Source organism: Carassius carassius, chromosome 7 (assembly GCF_963082965.1).
Source record: "Carassius carassius chromosome 7, fCarCar2.1, whole genome shotgun sequence".
NCBI lineage: Eukaryota > Metazoa > Chordata > Actinopteri > Cypriniformes > Cyprinidae > Carassius > Carassius carassius.
In genome coordinates, this window is record NC_081761.1 from 21,465,918 (window position 1) to 21,487,462 (window position 21,545).

Sequence of the window (21,545 nt, forward strand, 5' to 3'; positions counted from 1 at the left end):
TATTAAACCAATAAAGAATTTTCACAAGTCAGTATGAAATCACACATAAAATGTAGGTAGATTGCTAAGATGACAGTGATGCAGTATGTTGGATGCATCATCAGAATAAATGCAAAATCAATTTGTCAGGTGAACTTTGAAAGATCATTTAATTGACAGTTCATGAGATATCTTAGAAGCTACATGTGTCATGAGGTACAAACAAATGTCCTAAAATTAAACAAATTCATTAAAAAAATACATAAAAATATGTAGTTGTAAAACATTTATTAAGACATGTAAAATCATTATAATTTGTGACAGAAGACAATGAATTGCTCTCCTCTTTGCAGTAAAATGTACATCACTAAGAGTTATGTACAGTAGACATAAAAAAAAAAAAAAAAAAAAAAAAAAAAAAAAACACGGATAATTCTTTCCAAAAAAGAAAAGAATCTGTTTAGGGTGGTGAAGTGCTCACTTAAAAGTGCACACTAGAAGAGGGAGCCGAAGCTTACCTCTGTTGCCCCTGGAATTGTGTGTGCATCACTTTGAGAGATTCAAACGTGTTAGTTAACTTTCAGCTAAAGTGCAGAGTGTGCACCAGCAGCTCGGTTCATGATAATTTGGCATTAATTCTAAAAAAAAGCAATTGACGATATCAACATCTTTACTGACTGCTAGATATTTAACCTCAGCGCCCTCTGGTGAACAGCCGTAAAATCGTTTTTAGTACCATGTACAGCATCCCAAAACATTCAACACTCACAACACTCAAGCAAATCAGTTAAAGGCAATGCACATCCTTTCTGGATACTTAGATTAAGTTCCCATATTCTCAAAGTGCCATTATGCATGTTGAATGTCAGTGTGATGGACAGGAATCGATTCTTTAGCTCCTGGGTTGTATCAAAAAGAGACATTAATAACAAGCTTATTAAAGACAGTTACAGTAAAAATATATGTTCTGTCAGGCTTTACTGGCAGAAAAACTCTGTGATCAGCCATGCTGTTTCTTTCTCAACTGTCTACAAATCATCTGTGTGTGAGACAGTCTACTCCATTTCTATCAGCACACATTATCATTACTTGGGACGGTGAGCATGCGTGTTCGCGGTCCTGGACTTTGTTACTAACTCAGCAGGCAGATTCTAGGTTTGTTGGTTGGCTGCTTTTATTCTTGCCCTCTTTTTCTCTCCCCCTTTCTTTTTCTTTTTTTACTTGCTGCTTTTCAAGTTTTTCCTGAGCCTTCTTCATTTCTTTTAGTCTCCTTTTAATGGTGGAACGGTCTCTTTGACTAGAAATGCCAAGCTCCTGAAAGACAACACATATTTCAGTGGAATATTATTTCAATTTATACTGCAATCAGAAAATAATCAAAATACACAAGGACCAACCTTAAGTTTACTGCTGTCCATGCATAAGAGATGTTGACCATCAACACCCTTCGCTGTAAACTCAGCTATATACTGTTCCATATTCATGCCCATCAGCCAGTGACAGACCTGCTGATTGGTCCACTCGGCAAGTGGGCGGTTCTGCCACATGTATTGCTTCACCACTGGAAGAGGGCCATCATCAAGAGTCTGAAAATAAGAGAATTATATACAGTATTTATGTTTGACCTAGAAACACGAGAAGAGTCATAAGGTGTGGAAGACTGCAATACACCATTCTGATATGAAAAAAATAATGCTAACCTATATATGTTTGGCATATTTCAAGCAAACGTTCTGTTCATTTAGTGTGCCTGAATTAAAAGTGTCTGTTTACTGATCAACAGACTCCTACCAGGGCAGACAGAATCTAGAGCACACTTCTGAAATCAGGTCAGAAGCAGTGGAACTGGACTGAAGACTGAAATGAGATGTTCTGAAATATTGTGTTGTAGCTCTTTTCAATAAAATGTAGTGACCAGGGACTCAAAAAATGCACTACTGATCAATCATAATCTTCTGAAATTATCAGTACATCAAGTGAAAGTACAGTTATAAAAGTACAAGTATCTGACCAAAAACATACTTGAGTAAAAGTAAAAAAGTACAACTTTAAATTGTACTTGACTTGAACACACACACACACGCATCGTAGTACTCTCCTGAAAGCTCGGTGAAGACTGACAGGGAAGAGAATAAATTGTTGTATAAATTTTATTTTAACAATTTTATTCAACAATTTATTCTCTTCCCTGTCAGTCTTCACCGAGCTTTCAGGAGAGTACTACGATGCATGTGTGTGTGTGTTCAAGTCAAGTCACCTTTATTTATATAGCGCTTTTAACAATACAGATTCAAAGCAGCTTTACAGTATTAAACAGGAAAAATAGTGCGTAGTAATACAAAAGGACAACAGTAAACCCTATTTTAGATCAAGTCAGTTCATCATTAATTCAGTGATATCATCTTCCAGCTCATTTAAAAATATTCCTTTGCTCATTCCTCTGCTTGTAAACAAGGCAAAGTGCATGTGTGTTTTCTATGTCAGAAAGCCTGCTCCTGCATCAGCAGCACCACACGCATACATCATGGTACTCTCTTGAATGACAGCGAAGACTGACAGAAGAGACAAAATTGTTGAATAAAGTCATTATTTTTGCTTTGATTGAACCACTGATGTCACATGGACCATTTTAACGAAGTCCTTACTACCTTTCTGGGCCATGAGTGTGACAGTTGCTTTGCTGTCTATGCAGGGTCAGAAAGCTCTCGGATTGCATCAAAAATATCTTCATTTGGTGTTCTGAAGATGAACAAAGTTCTTATGGGTTTGGAACGACATGAGGGTGAATAATTAATGAGAGAATTTACATTTTTGTCTGAACTATCCCTTTAAGATTGATGGATTTAGCAGATCCTTTTCGCCAAATTGACTTATAATAGAGGAACATTTCATTTATTCATTACTTCTCATCTCATTTACGTTTTGTTGAGATTTAATTTGCAAGTTGATGTAATTTCATATATAGTGGGTTTTAAACATTTGAATTATATATATTAGAAATCGTAAGTGGTGATAAAATTGGGTATTTACCAGCCACTATTTCTGGAAGGTGAGAAATGATGTTTCTCACATAAAACTACAGTATTGTATGGCTTCAGAAGGCTTGTAATATAGTATGTGGGTCATAAACAGAGGTGTAAAAAGTACTCAGAAATATAACTCAAGTGAAAGTACAGTTATAAAAGTACAAGTATCTGACCAAAAACATACTTGAGTAAAAGTAAAAAAGTACAACTTTAAATTGTAATCAAGTATTTTAAAAAAAGTAGAAGTACTTTTTTTTCTGAGAGACATACAGAAGTTTGATTATAGGGAGGAAGAAAAAATAAATAAAAATAAATGCAATGCCACAGGTCAAACACATATCTAGTGCAACAACAAAAGCGAATACAGTGCAGCACAGTTGAACACACAAAAACAAAAAAATACAGGGAATGGGATTAAAAGGAATCTTCATTTATCAGATGAACATAAACAAAGAGTTTTAGAAAAAAAAAATACTCTCTTTGTATAATGCAAGTGTATGGGACGTCCAAAAATGACACTTCAAAAACTACACAAAGTGAATATGACAGTAACTCATGCGACCCCTGTTGATGAATCAGTGTCTTCTTAAACAAAACAATAGACGTGTGTAAGAAAAAAATACTAATACTAATATTTTAAACTTGAATGTCTTATTACACATTGTTTGGTTTCTTAAGTATACTAGCTTTTGTATACTAGAAAAGGTGGTATCCTCACAATTATATTCCTTCTTAGAGAAAAATGGTATATGTGAGGATTTCCAGTCAGGATTTAGACCGTATCATAGTACTGAGACTGCTCTCCTTAGAGTTACAAATGATCTGCTCTTATCATCTGATCATGGGTGTATCTCTCTTTTAGTTTTATTGGATCTTAGTGCTGCATTTGACACAATTGACCACAACATTCCTTTGCAAAGATTGAACACTTTGTTGGCATTAATGGAAGTGCATTAGCATGGTTTAAATCGTACTTATATGACCGCCATCAGTTCGTAGCAGTGAATGAAGATGTATCCTATCGATCACAAGTGCAGGATGGAGTACCTCAAGGCTCAGTACTAGGGCCGCTACTCTTCACGCTTTATATGTTACCCTTGGGAGATATCATCAGGAAACATGGTGTTAGCTTTCACTGTTATGCTGATGATACTCAGCTCTATATTTCTTCATGGCCCGGTGAAACACACCAATTTGAAAAACTAATGGAATGCATAGTCGATATAAAAAACTGGATGACGAGTAATTTCTTACTGCTAAATTCTGAAAAAACAGAGGTGTTAATTATAGGACTTAAAAACTCTGCATGTAATGACCTAGAACACTGTCTAAGACTTGATGGTTGTTCTGTCAATTCTTCGTCATCTGTTAAGAACCTAGGTGTGCTATTCGATCGCAATCTTTCCTTAGAAAGCCACGTTTCTAGCATTTGTAAAACTGCATTTTCCATCTCAAAAATATATATCTAAATTACGGCCTATGCTCTCAATGTCAAATGCAGAAATGTTAATCCATGCATTTATGACCTCAAGGTTAGATTATTGCAATGCTTTATTGGTTGGTTGTTCTGCACACTTAGCAAACAAACTACAGCTAGTCCAAAATGCAGCAGCAAGAGTTCTTACTAAAACCAGGAAGTATGACCATATTAGCCCGGTCCTGTCAACACTGCACTGGCTCCCTATCAAACATTGTATAGATTTAAAAATATTGCTTATTACTTAAAGCCCTGAATGGTTTAGCACCTCAGTATTTGAATGAGCTCCTTTTACATTATAATCCTCTACATCCACTACGTTCTCAAAACTCAGGCAATTTGATAATACCTAGAATATCAAAATCAACTGTGGGCGGCAGATCCTTTTCCTATTTGGCGCCTAAACTCTGGAATAACCTACCTAACATTGTTCAGGAGGCAGACACACTCTTGCAGTTTAAATCTAGATTAAAGACCCATCTCTTTAACCTGGCTTAGACATAACATACCAATATGCTTTTAATATCCAAATCCGTTAAAGGATTTTTAGGCTGCATTAATTAGGTAAACTGGAACCGGAACACTTCCCATAACACCCGATGTACTTGCTACATCATAAGAAGAATGGCATCTACGCTAATATTAGTCTGTTTCTCTCTTGTTCCGAGGTCACCGTGGCCACCAGATCCAGTCTGTATCCAGATCAGAGGGTCACTGCAGTCACCCGGATCCAGTACGTATCCAGACCAGATGCTGGATCAGCACCTAGAAAGGACCTCTACATCCCTGAAAGACAGCGGAGACCAGGACAACTAGAGCCCCAGATACTGATCCCCTGTAAAGACCTTGTCTCAGACGACCACCAGGACAAGACCACAGGAAACAGATGATTCTTCTGCACAATCTGACTTTGCTGCAGCCTGGAATTGAACTGCTGGTTTCGTCTGGTCAGAGGAGAACTGGCCCCCCAACTGAGCCTGGTTTCTCCCAAGGTTTCTTTCTCCATTCTGTCACCGATGGAGTTTCGGTTCCTTGCCGCTGTCGCCTCTGGCTTGCTTAGTTGGGGTCACTTCATCTACAGCGATATCGTTGACTTGATTGCAAATAAATGCACAGACACTATTTAACTGAACAGAGATGACATCACTGAATTCAATGATGAACTGCCTTTAACTATCATTTTGCATTATTGACACTGTTTTCCTAATGAATGTTGTTCAGTTGCTTTGACGCAATGTATTTTGTTTAAAGCGCTATATAAATAAAGGTGACTTTGACTTGACTTGAAGTGGTCCTGTCCCCTTGCATTATATAGACTAAAAATCTTTGCTTGTGTTCATCCGAAGAAAGAGTTAATGATGAGAGAATTTTTATTTTTGGGTGAACTATCACTATGAAGAGCAAGACATGATGCAGAGGCTAGAAACATATTCCAGACAGAATACACAAATGTGTTGAATTAATAAGGAAAGTCATGGAATTAAAACATACAACATTAATGTTTTGAAAGGCCTATGTTGTCTATTTAATGTCATTGTCTAAAAGGATAATTAAACTGTAATTGACTTTTATAAACTGTATTTCTTAGCAAATATTGAGAAGTAATTATTTGCAAATAATTATACTACTCAATGAGCAAATCATGTAATTATTATTATCATTGGCAGTCCTAATTGCTATTCAATGTGTCATATAATGACATATTACAAATAGAATTTATCCACTACCTGGATATGACTGGATACATGAATTACAATTAATTTAACATACAAAGTTCATTTAAACACTTTTTTGGAGATTGGTTAAATTTAAAATAATAATAATAATAAAAAATAAAAACTTGTAACAGCTAATAGCTCTATCAAACCAGCAAGAGAATAATGAATAAACTTTTTTGGTTTATTTTTTGCTAGCTCAATATGCTTCCTCAGATTTGATGGTGAACTTTTGAAGCCAGACATTACCTGATGAAAGTCATAACTGAAGTAGAAATGTGTGTGCTTGATGATCATTGGTTCTCACGTCAAGCATGCATGTTTGAGCTTCTGTTTACCATATTAAATGTGCATAAGATAAAAAAGAAATCTAATGTAATTTTCAAGATGAAATAAAATTGTAAGGAGTAAAAAGTACTGTTTTTTTCTTCAGAAATGTAATCAAGTAAAAGTACAAGCAGTCAGTTTAAACTGTACTTAAATAAAGTACAAATCCCCCAAAATAATACTCCAGTACAGTAATCAAGTAAAATTACTTAAATATTTTACACCCCTGGTCATAAACTACTTTTATGAGACTTTCATTGTGCTTTTTTAACCATTTCGGAGTTGGACATTTCATAAAATGCTTTCATTTTATAGAAAAGAGCAGTGTGACCATTTTTCAGAACACTTCCTTTTGTGTTCCCCTGAAGAATGTACAGTATGTCATACAGGTTTGGCCACTGACACACCCAACACAACTTGTAAAATAATGTTACCTGTGGCAACATCTTACCAACAGGGTGTAGAAAGACTGTTGCAATCATTTGGGAAATTCCACATACCGTGCACATAAAAATGAACCTGGAGAGCTGCTTCACTCACAACAACACCCACACACTCCACATGGATAACAGAATTTACTGCGGAAAGATCCTAACCATAGGCAAGGAGCACAGAGTGCATTAAGAGGAGAGAAACCTGCTATCCTGTACCTTACTATACACAGGAGCCTAGAAGTCACATTTACTGTTGCCTGATGAAATTTCACAAGTGAAATCCAGTCATTTCAATAGAAATCCATGCGAAAAATTCAAATATATTCTGCACACTGACCAACAGAAAGCTGTTTGGTTTGAAAGTGACTCACTGAAATTTTACTATTGTGAATGCACCTGTATACTGCAGGCCTGAGCCATGCTGTAATATTGAAACACTACGACATGCATGGTGAGCTATCACCTCTCTTTCTCAAACCTATGAGAATAATCTCATTCTTTCCATTCCTCCCTCATGATGCACACATTCCACCGGCGATACTTGCCCTCCTCTTCAAAACACCTCACAAACTAAATGTTCAAGTTCAGGGCTGATCAAATATACACATATGACAATTGCTAACCATTAACTACAGGAAAAGCTAATGCAGTGGTGACCCGCTGGCCTCTCACCTCGCAGGAAGAGAAGGTATGTGTGTGCGAGCGCCTGAGGAGACGGGGCTCTCTGAGTAACCCCGCCAACACAGAGCGAGGACTACCTGCGATCGAATCATCCATAACAGACAAGCTCTGAAATAAGCAGGACACGGGGACATACACATGTAAACAGACAAAGAAAAAATTACTCACAAACAGTTTCCACATATACTGTATTTACAGGATGGGATGCTAATAAGCACGCACTTTTAAAGCAGATAATGCTAATGGTTTGAGAGGTCACTAAATGTGTCACATCAATACAAATATCTAACCAGCTCCTCAACGTTCATGCTAAAAAAAACTTTTAGGACAAGACAAGAGTTTCAGTGTAATTGGGAAACTAACAAACAAGCTAATTAAAACAATAAAAAAAAAAATAAAAAAATAACAGGCTTATGCGGAAAGATCACATAAATATATGTATATAAATTTAAATGACATCAATGTTGTAAAAAGCAAAAAAAATATATATTTTGAATACATTGAGTGTACACATCATAATAATTAAAAAAAAGTTTTGACAAATGTCATTTCAGAAATTATAATAAATGCATAGATTCGATTTTTGATTAATAAATGTATATGTATAGTGCTGTCAAACAATTAATTGCATCCAAAATTAACGTTTTTGTTTACACAATATGCACAGTACACACACATATATTATGTAAGCAAAAACATTATTTTGGATGCAATTAATCATTTTACAGCACATAGAAAGAAAGAAAGTCATCGACTCAATTTCTAAATTACCCTAAGCACTTTTATTTACTGTATCTGGCGCTTTAATTGATTCCTTTTTTTCCCTCCTGAATGTTTGTTTGAACTAAATGTGGTGAAATGGACTGGTGACAGTGGTGATATTACCCTCCGAGTCTGGAAACCTGTACCAGTGGAGAACAATTCCAGAAACCAAAACCAGTAGAAACACAAAACTACATTGCATTACTTGTATGAGCTGGCAATGGAGCGTTATCACACACTACAACTACTATCATGCATCCCTATTATGTGTTAGTGAAACTAACGAATGTCTAAACCTGAATTAAATCAAGTTTTTAAAGTATGTCAGCCATCAAAACTATGATTCTTTAGGGTATGTTCTCAGACACAAAACTAAGTCTAGTCACTAAATGAACACAGTTCATGGCAATGCTCCATATTGAAACATGATTGGATTTATCAGTGTGGGCCAAAGGGTATATTGTGAAAGAGTGCATTTACTACAGTGGAGCATTTCATCTTTCAACAAAGCCACACTGAAAACTTGTCCACTAAGGTTAGTAGCAACTGCTATAAACCGAGTGTATTACTGTCCTCACATAAAAGATACATTGGCAGGAGTACCAACTGAATACTGTACCAAATCTAAGGAGTGAGAGAGAAGAGATGGCCAGGAGAGGTTGGTCTGTTTTAAAGGAGATTTCACAAACACACATACACACATAGAGTCCAATGTGCATGATCATGCAAAATCCATATTCAAAGAGTAGTAAGAACATCTGACCTTTTGAACAAATGAGTTGTAATGACAATAGTATAAACATTTCCTATTCATTCGTTTTTAGCACATTCCTTAACACAGTTTACTGCATCTTAAAATGAGATTTTAAATAACAGATATTCAGTATAGCTTCCAACTTTTTTTTTTTTTTCAAAACAAAAATAGTACAGTACAGCCTTCAGAATATGTCTTATTACAAAACTTGACTTCCTGTTGGGATCAAAGACTGAACACAATGAGACAGCTTAAATATTAACTTAAAATGACTCCCAGGAATGCAACTGACTGCAACCTTGCAAACTGAATTCAATTATAAATGGCTTCAGTCTAATGCATGCATTAAATCACTGACAACATAAATTGTTAATTTATCTTATTTAAGACAGTTATGAAAATAAAACATCTGAACCCTACTCACCTTGTTCGCACGATCCTCTATGTATGCCTCTGAAGGGGTACGAGGCAGACTGCCACTGGATGCAGATCGCTCTTTTTCTCGCTCTCTCTCTTTTTCCTTCTCTCTGTCCCCAAACCAGGAAAATGGCATGCAGGAAGGGATGGAAGAGATGGAGCCAGAGGGGGAAACATTGCTGCTGGACTCATCCAGTAACTCTCCTGATCCCCTGAATTTGGACGACAAAGAATTCCTGCTAACTGCTCTATATCAGAGAAGACATGCACATTTTAAAATGATTTGAAACCATTTAACTTCAGCTAATCTAGTGGGTTAATATTAGGAGATTTGATAATCCCACCTGCTCCCAACAGATCCTCTCAGTGTGATGCTCTCCCGTTTTTTGCCTTTGCCTCCAGATCTGCGGATACCACTACAGGGAAAAAAAAGTGGAATAACAGTTTAAATTTCAGGCCTCATCTACTTGATTGGGGAAAGACAGATATCTGTCTGTCAAGATTACATTTTAATAATACATTCTAAATTATATCATGTTTTAAAGTAAACAACACCCAGGAATAAAAAGTGGGATCATTTAAGTTCTCCCTGTGTCCTTCCAAACTATGATGTTTTTCTTTATTTTATGAAAAAAAATTTTTTTTTTCCATATTCTGAAAGTCAATGGGGTCCAAAGCTTTCAGACTCCAAAAAAAAAGGACATAGAAGTAGAGGTAAATTAATCTATACAAAGTTTGCTGAAAAGACGACAGACAGTGTCACTTTGTATAATGAACATATCAAAAAGCCTTTCAATTTGAAATCAAAACTGTTATCAAAGCATCAAAATGCCTCAAATATGATAACACAAAGCTTAAATTTCAACAAAAGGCCAATTCTCAACGGACCGACAAATGCCAACAGACACTTTGTCAGGTTTTGTCTGATCAGACCCCTGTTGGCATCTGTTGAACATCTTGATTTTGCTGACTGAACATGCTAAATTGAGTCTAGTCCAGTCGTGGAATGTCTAAGTATCGTACTGCAGTCTGATTTTATGATCTCTTAATTTACCATTCAAGTCATATGGATTTAATTATTTCTAGCCTTTGGAGAGCCTGAAATTAAGTCTCATAATAATGGATAAAAATATCTGCAACTTTCTTTAAAATATCTTCTACAGAAGAAAGAAAGCCATACACATTTGAAATGACATGAGGGTGAATAAATGGTGAAAAAACTGGGTGAACTATTCCTTTAACTGAAAGGTGGGACTTTCTGCAGTTTTGTGATTAGTCCCATAATTTTTTTTTTCTTTTCTACAAGTCGTTCATCTCCTCATATTGTTTTGTCCTAATTTTGGCACACAAGAGTAAGGTTGCTGGCCAGGCCATACCTGAAATCTGGGAATCGTCTTTTGGTCTTTCGTGTTGGTGAACCATCACTCTCTTCATCTGAAAAACAAAAGAACAATTCAAAATCTTTTACATTTCCTCATAGTCTTCAGACTGATATTGAAGAGACTCCGTAGAAAACCAGTGGAAGCAGCAGATATATATAAAAAAATACTCAGTTGTACCTCTGCTTGCTCTGCTCTTGCTGCGCTCCTTGCCTTTGCTCCTCCTGTTTCTCAGGTTGAGGAACATACTAGAGGAGGACTGTGAGGAGGATGGGGACTGGGGAATGGAGGAGTCTTTAGGTGGAGACAGGCTGGCTTGTGTGCTGCTGCTTCCGTGGGGTGTTTGGCTCTGCATAAATACATCACCTCTGCCTTCACTTCTTGGTTCACATGTTTGGTCATCACCTAACTGTATGGATGGAACAGGTATGGCTAGGCTCTCGAGGTAAGACCACCTTCTTTCACTATTTGTTCTGTCCTTTTTGTTGTCTTGTATGCACACAGATTCCTAAAAATGAGATCAAATTAAACTTTGATTTCTTCAATCCAAATTTTGAGAGAAAACATACAGGATGAAGGTCAACATATTAAACAGATATTTATATTTATTTTGTTAGCACACATATATGCTGACATCTTTTTTTTGTCTTGGTAATCGTTAATCAAAATCTGATCATTTGCTTTGGCAAAACAGAAAAGTCTGATGCATTAGCATGTCAAGGTAGTATGAGACTTTCTGAGTGAGACTCTATATTAATAGCAAGAAATAGGCAGAGATTCTTCAGGAGTGCCTAGTTTAAACTGACAATGTCCTGCAGTGAAACTCTGTGAGGTACTTTTGAATGTTTGTGGTTCAGTGCACCTGTGATTGGCTTGGTGCCTGTGAGCCTTTCGCTGACTCTCTGAGTTTACTTCGGGAGGGCCGCTTGCGTTGAGATCCCTGTGCCAGCTTGGCTTTGGCTCTGTATACACTGCAGTCAAGGCGAGTCGTCTGAGGAACATCTCCCCAGTCTGCATCTGAGGACAAACCAACATTTACATTTATGCATTTAGCAGATGCTTTTATCCAAAGTAGGGATATGCCGGTATTACATTTTCATGTTGCGATTAAATGCTCATGCTTTTATCACGGTATACGGTATTATCACAATATTGCAATTTAGTTTTAAAAAGTGGTCAGAATATAGTGTAACAGGTTTAATAAAATTTTTGAACATTTAAATACAATAAAAAATATATACATTTAAGTTTTACACAGATTAAAGTGCAAAATAACTATAAAGACTAATAGGTATCACTTTACAATAAGACCTCATTGGTTAACCTTAGTCATTTGCCACATAATTTATTAATCTTTGTTAAAAAATACAAGTCTTAGTTCATGTTAGCTCATTAAATAACACAGTTGCAACTTTTGATTGTTATTAAATATTGGAATACCTAAGATTAATAAATTTTTCATTGGCAGTTTATGAATTAACTATTGTTAACTAATGAAGCCTTAATGTAAAGTGTGAACGAACAAGAAAGAATCAAAATACTTTCAAACAATATCTAGTGCATGTTGTAGTCCAGATTAAAATGTTAATAAAGTTTTAAAATAAATAGTCTATTAAGTCTACATATTTAAGTATTTGGGGCTGTGATGAATACCATAGCAAATTCACAAATCTGAATGGCTATTTAAATCTATTTAAATACGTTTTAGAAAGTAGTGCAGTTATTTATGGGGTCATCATCTGCTGTCAGAGAGTGAATGTGCTTTCATTCAGCTCGTCTCTCACGCATTCCCCCATGTGCTTCTCATACGTGCTTGTTTACATCAGAACGCACATGCTTCTTTCAAGCAGCATACAGCGGTGTTATGTACTTTGACCAGCTGATGGGAAATTTAATTTTTTTATAATATATACTTATTCAGTATTTAGAAGCACACGATAACAATATTGTGCATATTCATTACCATGATATATCGAATTACCGAATACCGGCACAAAGCGAATTACTTAAAAATAATTTACTTGCTTTATTCAGGCTACACTATTTAATATATATATATATATTTTTTTTTTTACCAGTGTCTTTTCCCTGTAAATTGAACCCACAACCTTTTTGCGCTGCAAACGCAATGCTCTACCACTGAGCCACTAGAGTTGTAACGGTATGAGATTTTCACGGTATGATAATCGTCTCAGAAAATACCACGGTTATACTGTTTCACGGTATACGGTATTAAACAATCAAAACGTTTTTTTTTTTTTTTTGGGGGGGGGGGGGGGTGGAAAAAATGTTTGAAAGCATATATACAAATATACTATCAAAAATGGTGGTAATGAAAATGCATACAAATTTAATTTTTTGACAGTGGTTTTCTCAAATAAAATGATGAAATTATTATTAATTGTTCTCTCCGTGAGGCTCGCAGTGTTTGTGTTCATGTCCTTAGATAGTGAGATAGCAGGCACTGTTAAACCTGGCACTTTAAGCCAGGCTGGTGCATACTTGAGTATGTAGTACATGACAACGCCACTCATTCACAGAGATACATTGCATAACAAAAAGATTAGCCTATATATTTATATAGCAGTGATTTTGTCATTTTTTTACAGCTTTGTTTTTTATTTATTCATCAATCCATCAAATTGCACATTTAATGTGACATCTGCAGAGTAGCTATCAATTGTAAATTCATTGTCAAGACTGGATTCTGTGCTTCACTCCGCATCACAGAAATCATAATGCATTAACCTTAAATTATAAATGGGACATAGCTGTATCTGCACAGGATGATGATGTTCTGAATAGGTAAACATGTTCGATTTGTTTCCTTGTTTTGCAGCCGCTTTCCGACCACAGTTTTTGCAAACTGTGTCTACCTTCAAGGACAAAAAAGGATTCGTCTTTTCTATACAAAAAATATTCCCATACTAGTGTCCATTTTAACTCATATTTTGACGTTGGATAGAGATTAGAGATGAGGGCCTCTGTCTCCGATGTTGTCTCCGCTGTACGTGTGAGTGGAACAAGAGAACAGTTAGGGGCCGTTCACATATCACATCTTTTTTGCGCTCAAGTTCGTTATTTCAAATGTAGGCGTGCGGTATGCGCGCTCATAATGGAAGCGACGCGCTTGTTTTTTCCAGGCGCGTCCGAACTACATCGAGCTAAAAACATCTCAACTTTTCAGAATGCTGCAAGCGCACCGCAGGTCATGTAACTTCCTCACCTTTTCTGTAACAACGTTGAAAGCTCAGCCAAGATGAAGGAACAGCTGATCATAGCTGTATATGGATTGCCATTTTGAAATCAATTTAGTAGCAGAGCTACTGCAAGCAATTTTTAGTGCTGCAAATCCATTTATCCATTGCTGAAATTTTCCATTTATCCATTGCTAACATTTTCGTGTATTCATGGAGAGAGCAGTTCATGGTTGCTTAGCAACGTCAGATGCCTCAGGAGCACAAGTGCCCGAAGGCTTTTGGAAAAAATCAGAAAGCGGCTTGCCTAACGTCTTAAACGCATTTTTAGGCACGATATGTGAAAGGCCCCTTAGGTGGAAAGTTGTTGCCTAGGCGCAGGTGAGATTCTGTGTCTGTTATTTTCTCTCAATACCGTAGATAAGCAAATGTACACGGTATGATAATCGTACATATTTATATCATGGTATATCGTCGTACCGGTATATCGTTACAACCTATGAGCCACAGGAACATACACCAATATCTCAAAAACAGAAGAGCCTACTTTAACAGATTAGACTGTTTCTGAACAAAATAATTATTAATAAAAGGCGTTACAATCTGGCCAAACAAACAAGGGTAAGACATTACAGATAAACTATACATTTTATAAATCAAACTATATATTTGAGCAGTTTTTATACAGAATAAATCATTGGCTGAGCTCTTCTGTACCAGAGTGAAGGTCATCTGTAGATAGTCCATTTCTTTCAGAGGAACCAGAGGTTGGACTGCTAGGTTGACTCTCTCCTGCGGGGCTACAAGACTCTTCTGGCTGGTCTGATCCAGTATGGCCCTCCAGACAAGCTATCTAAGAAATGTAGAGAGGTATTATGTGTATATAGAGTCACAATACTCTATCCTGTTATTTGTTATTCTCCTGTTAGTTTCTATGATGACTAAATGTTATGTATTTGGCAGATGCATGGATAACTAATATATGTTCAAATAATCTGTTTAATAGCTTAATCACTACATGTAACACCAACTCTAAAAGTCACAACAAATTAATCATCAAGATGAAAGTTTAGAGTGAAAATTCAGTGTGATAAATATGCAGCTGCTGATTTTTGGTGTTCTAATATCTGCGAATAAAGCTGCCCAACCAATAACATCAACGCTTTTGGTCATAAAACTAGAGCTGCTGCTTTATTTTGTTAAGCAAAATTGAGCTTGTCCCAATACCCACCCTTGCAGTCTCACACAACAGAAAGTAAGAGCACAAGACTGTCCCAGGTCTGAAAAATGACAAAGCTCGGCACACATTAAATCCACACAATCTCTAATACAAGGATAGAACCAGTCAATAGCAGAGGAAGAATCCAAAATCGGCTCTCTGCAACTTTGCAACTTACAAAGAATTCTGGGTTCTTTTGTGTTCTGATGTTCTTTTCGGTTTCAGATGACATGTATCAGTCTCCACTTTAGGCTGGAATCTTTTGATGATAGATTTATGAACGGGAAATATTTTAATGTGCCTTTCTGTAGGTTTTGATTGTTAAACTTTGTGTCTAACCTAATCACCAACATTATTATTTATAATTGATATTATTTTTATTTATATTATTGCTACTGTAGTCTCTTTATCTATGTATTTATTATTTTGAATATGTTTATGCATGTATGCTTTTTTTTTTGCTTTGGAGGTGTTTTTGTAGTTTATTTGAAGCCAAACCAGTGTCACAATACTTTGAAAATCTTCTGTTACGGTATTTCTATTTCCCCCGGGAAGACACATTGTATATTGTACATGCTAACACTGAATAAACATGTAAAAAAAAAAAAAAATCAGCTCTCTTGCCTCTGTACTCTTATAATTGGTGTTGTGGGCCAAACACCAGCGGAATTACAAAAATATAAAATGCTGTTTGAAAACATATAAATACTTTTTTACTTAATGACAAGTGGGTGTAAGAAACAGAGGGCCCTATTTTAACGATCTAAATGCAAAGTGTAAAGCGCACGGCGCAGGTGCACTCAGTGTGTGTCCAAATCCAATTTTGCTATTTTAACGATGGAAAAACGGTTGGCGCACCCGGGCACATGGTCTAAACGGGTTGTCCCTATTCTCTTAATAAGTAATGGGTGTTTTTTGGGCGTAACGTGCAATAAACCAATCAGAGTCTCATCTTCCATTCCCTTTAAGAGCCAGTTGCGCTCGTGCCATGATGGATTTGCTATTTATACGGCGGAATTTGGCAAGCGCAAAGACAGAACGCATCTCCGAGATGAAATGGAGATGTTCGTGTGCGAGCAAATAGCCTAATTCTGATACATGTGATGACTATCCATTATGACATGTAGGCATATATATTATATATATATATATATATTTAGCCTACAAAAAAGATCTTATGCATTGCAATCCTTTAATTTTTTATATTTGGCATGTTTGTGTGCTGCTGTGCGTCCCTGTGTTTAATAAGCAGCGTGTACGCTCTTTAAATAAAGAAAAAACATTGCACCAGACTTTAGACCAGGTTTGAGCTGGTCTATGGTGCAGTCTATTTTCAGCTCCTTAAAATAGCATTGCGCTAGCAATGTGCCTGAGCACACCTGTTTTTAGACCAGCACACCCATGGGCGCAAAAATGAGCACAAATGCATTTGCTAATTAAATGACGTGGCGCTGGATGAGAAAATGCGAACAGCGCCGGACTGAAACTAGCAAACACACTTGCGCTGCGCCTTGCTTCACATTTCGCCAGTTGTATTATAGGGCCCAGAAAGTTGCATAGAGTTTAGCGATGCACCGATTGCAATTTTCTTGGCCGATTCCGGATTTTTTGTTAGTGTGATCTGCTGATCCTGATTTTTGCTGATTCCAATTTCTTTTTCCCCTAAGAACTATAACTGACATCATATATAAACAAATCTAATTGTCTTCAATGCAAGGTTTTATTTTCACAAAAAAACCACAAGTAAAAGTCAGTAATGAAATAAGAACAAATAAAAAAAATGGCAAACAATAGCACAAATAAATGCAATAGAATGAAGAGAGCTATTAAACTAAGTTTTTCAGGTTAAGTTTCTATTCAGGTATGAAATTTTACAGAAATACTACAGAAATGTAAGTTTGTGTAAGGGTAAATTAAAATTTCTGTAGTCTCCCTTGTAAAAATTAAATACAAAATAATGCTTTCCATTAAAGTTAAGACATTCACTTATTCAGTCAAGAGCAGAAAGTGATTTTCTTTGTCCTTTGTTCTTTTATTAACTTTACTGACAGCAGCAGGAATATTGGGTCAGCGGTACCTTTAAGAGTTAATCCATGGACCAATTTACTGTTAAACATGCGTTCTATTTAACTATTTAACATTCCAAAACTGACTGTTTAACTGGATATTCGCCAAGACAGGAATTTTGACATAATTTAGTATGTATTTGAACGTTTTAGCGCAGTTAGCCACTCATTTAGGTATTTGCGGCTTACAAACTGTTTGAGACTGAGCGTGGCTTGTGCACTCCACTGTGCATTGTGCACTAATATAGATCAGTGGTGGTGCGCGCGCTTTTGGTGTAAGCACGAAACCTGTAGGAATGATCAAAAAAAGTACAAGCACTATTTAACCGGTCAAATGAGACGTGCTTGGGAGAGAAGGGGTCGTCTGAGAGAAGAGAGCGAGAATTTGCGGCTGATGTTTTTGTCTGTGCCGCTGGTAACAAAACGGATTGGCTCGAAATCGAAAAGAAGTGAGACTAATTGATCTGGATCTCACTAATCTGGGCCAATCATGACTGGCCGTAAAAACGGCCGATTCTGATCCATGGCCCATCGATCGGTGCATCTCTAATAGAGTTCTGTGTAGTAACCAGTGTATTTCTGCTTTTTTAAAAGTGCCATCTAATGTCTAAAAAGACAAATCACATGTGAAAATCTGCCCCAATTTTGTGCAGACCACTCAGAACAGGTAAATAAAACATGTAGAACATTCACTCATTCACCCAGTGAAGCCACATCGCAAAACATTAACAAGACCAGAAAGATGTTTAGAATTGTAATCTGACTTCGTTATAAATGAGAGATTAACACAAACAGGCTGCAGTTTTACCTTATGTTGTAATTGCCTCACAGTGCTCTTGTATTCTCTCTCCCTTTGCTCCAGTTTTCTCATCAGCTCCGCCTCTTTCCTTGCATATTCAGCTTTCCTACAGGTCAAGAACAGCCCCACCATTAACAAAACATGACAATTTACTTCTCTTCTTTTTCTCAATTCTCTGGTCTCATGTATTTCTCTACGGAACATTAGAATTTCTAATAATCCACTTTGATACAGGTTTTCACAAATCAGTACATTTCCAAGAACGCCTGACCAAACTTCCTAGAAAGATTCTGCTATGACAACACATTACATGCTCTAGGGTTAGGCGATAAATCGATTTTATCAATTAACTCGAATGTGTAGTTTACATTGATTTGTTTGAATGAAAATCGGGTTTCTTTTTAACATCTGCCGACGCTCCACTCAGGGCTTCCCTTAATTCTGATTGGGTTCAACCCTCCCTCGCGCATTTGCCATAGAGACATGCTGCCGAGTGAGAGAGAGGTTTCACCCTACGAAATGAACAAGACCACGTCAGCACAAGCACACTCGCCAAAAAGCAACCTACAGCAGTGTTACTCGTTGCGCGACTCATGAAGCTTTACTTTTGTTGCTCGCATGGCAGTAATTAATATGATGATATGATCATCCAGTCAATACAGATATTTCATAAAAACATTTAAACAAGCAGGGCTATAACATAAACCATTAAAAAATGTACACCATGTCTACACCAGACACGAATGGCGCGATCCAGCAAAAAACAATAGAACCCAGTGACGTTGTCTACACTGGATGCAGTGTGGAAGCGACACAATCCCCGTCAGTAAAATGATGCCTCGTTCTATTTATCACGAAATGTTCTGACACTACCTTCAGATGATTTGCAACTGTAGTGTGGTGTCATCAAGTTTGGACAGACTTAGCGCAGCGGGACGCGGCACAACCTGTCTCGCATCCGGTGTAGACACAGTTAGACAGTGTCAGCTCTATTTACAAATAATGTATATTTAAAAATGAAAAAAAAATAAAAAACTAAACCAGCGGCATTACAAGATGGAAGTATAGACTAGAAAATATATATATTTACACTTGTTCTGTCCTACGTCCATGACACTGACTCAATGCGGAGCTGCCAGTTTTATTATTAACGCAGAGTGTGCACTTGGATAGTTAGATGCATGATGGGCTAGTATATATATATATATATATATATATATATATATATATATATATATATATATATATATATATATATATATAGTACAGACCAAAAGTTTGGACACATTACTATTTTTAATGTTTTTGAAAGAAGTTTCTTCTGCTCATCAAGCCTGCATTTATTTGATCAAAAATACAGAAAACACAGTAATATTGTGAAATATTATTACAACTTAAAATAATAGTTTTCTATTTGAATATACTTTAAAAAAAAGATTTATTTCCTGTGATGCAAAGCTGAATTTTCAGCATCATTACTCCAGCCTTCAGTGTCACATGTAACATCCAGTCTATCACATGATCATTTAGAAATCATTCTAATATTCTGATTTATTATGAGTGTTGGAAACAGTTCTGCTGTCTAATATATTTGATGAATAAAAGGTTAAAAAGAACTGCATTTATAAAAAAAATAAAAAAAAAATTCTAATAATATATATTCTAATAATATATTTTCTTTACTATCACTTTTTATCAAATTAACACATCCTTGCTGAATAAAAGTATTGATTTTATTTAAAAAGAAGAAAAAAAATTACTGACCCCAAATTACTGACCAGTAGTGTATATTGTTATTACAAAATATTTATATTTAAAAAAGATAGCTTCTTTTTTTTCCTTTCTTTTTTTTTTTTTTTTTACTTTTTATTCATCAAAGTATCCTAAACAAGTATCACATATTCTGAAAAAATATTAAGCAGCAGAACTGTTTCCAACTTTGATAATGAATCATCATATTAGAATGATTTCTAAAGGATCATGTGATAATGATCCTAAAAATTCAGCTTTGCATCACAGAAATAAATGATAATTTAAAGTATAATAAATTTAAAAACAATTTTTTGATCAAATAAATGCAGGCTTGATGAGTAGAAGAAACTTCTTTCAAAAACATTAAAAATAGTAATGTTTCCAAACTTTTGGTCTGTACTTTATATATATATATATATATATATATTAGGGGTGTAACGATACGCGTATTCTTATTGAACCGTTCGGTACGAGGCTTTCGGTTCGGTACGCGGTACACATTATGGACCGAACGGTTCGTTGGACTAATTAATTATATTTGGAAAATAAAAAAAATTGTGAAATATAATGATATGCGTTCAACAAGGTAGCCCAATAACCCAAACGACGTAACAGGCAACGCCCCTGACACCCCCGAAGAAGAAAAAAACACCAACTTATGTTTATGTTAGGCTACTCAGTCAGACGCTCGCTCACTCAGTAATACACGCTGAAGGCTCGTTGCAAAATGGCCAATGCGTTTAACAGACCAGCAATAGAAGATCCTCCAATAACCAACCAATGTCTGGTGTTTGGGTGCACTTTGGATTCCCTGTAAGCTATAATGGTGATGGCAAGAGAGTGGTGGATAAAAAACAACAACGATATGTCGCATCTAGGGTACACCAGCGGGAATACAAAAAAAAAAAAAAAAACACCAGCGGGAATACTTGAAACATGTCAACTCATTTACGCCGACATCACCTTAGTGTGTCAGTATCTGGGAAAAGACGGAAAAAAGGAGAAACATACACGCATGAAAACTATCCCCGCAGCAACGGATTCAAACGGATTCAACGGATTCAAACAGGGCAAAAGACATCACCACGGCGATTGGTAGGCTACATTTACGTTATAGCCGCGGATATGAGACCTTACTATTTACCATTCATTCTATCATCACCATTATAGCTTACAGGGAATCCAAAGTGCACCCAAACACCAGACCTGTTGGTTATTGGAGGATCTTCTATTTCTGGTCTGTTAAACGCATTAGCCATTTTGCAACGAGCCTTCAGCGCGTACTGAGTGAGCGAGCGCCTTACTCTGTAGTGGAAAACGTAGGTTTTAAGAACATGCTTAATGTAATTGAGCCCCGTTACAATATTCCTTCACGAGCCCATTTCAGACAGACCGTAATTCCTGCTTTGTTCCAAAAAACATAAGCCCTATAGAGAACCAATTGAGTAAAAACACACTCAATATAAAGAGTTAGAGTTCCATATAAAAAGTTACATCTTTGTATTTGTTCATAACTAATATAACATTTTCATTTTTTTTTTTATAAGGAGCTGTTTTTGTT

General features: G+C 36.2%; 1 protein-coding gene across 1 annotated transcript in view; it reads right to left on the minus strand.

The window, feature by feature from the left end:
- Window positions 1-250: 250 nt before the first annotated feature.
- The window catches only part of ppp1r9alb (protein phosphatase 1 regulatory subunit 9A-like B), a 32,899-nt gene continuing 11,604 nt past the window's right edge, over window positions 251-21,545 (minus strand). Inside the window, exons 10-20 of the mRNA XM_059554190.1 lie at window positions 18,242-18,338; window positions 14,866-15,001; window positions 11,814-11,968; window positions 11,132-11,459; window positions 10,949-11,006; window positions 9,917-9,988; window positions 9,580-9,784; window positions 9,021-9,065; window positions 7,631-7,747; window positions 1,377-1,565; window positions 251-1,293 (exon numbers count right to left, since the gene is read on the minus strand). Coding sequence (XP_059410173.1) covers window positions 1,117-1,293; window positions 1,377-1,565; window positions 7,631-7,747; window positions 9,021-9,065; window positions 9,580-9,784; window positions 9,917-9,988; window positions 10,949-11,006; window positions 11,132-11,459; window positions 11,814-11,968; window positions 14,866-15,001; window positions 18,242-18,338 — 1,579 coding nt within the window. The 3' untranslated portion in view covers window positions 251-1,116. The remainder of the gene's footprint in view (window positions 1,294-1,376; window positions 1,566-7,630; window positions 7,748-9,020; window positions 9,066-9,579; window positions 9,785-9,916; window positions 9,989-10,948; window positions 11,007-11,131; window positions 11,460-11,813; window positions 11,969-14,865; window positions 15,002-18,241; window positions 18,339-21,545) is intronic.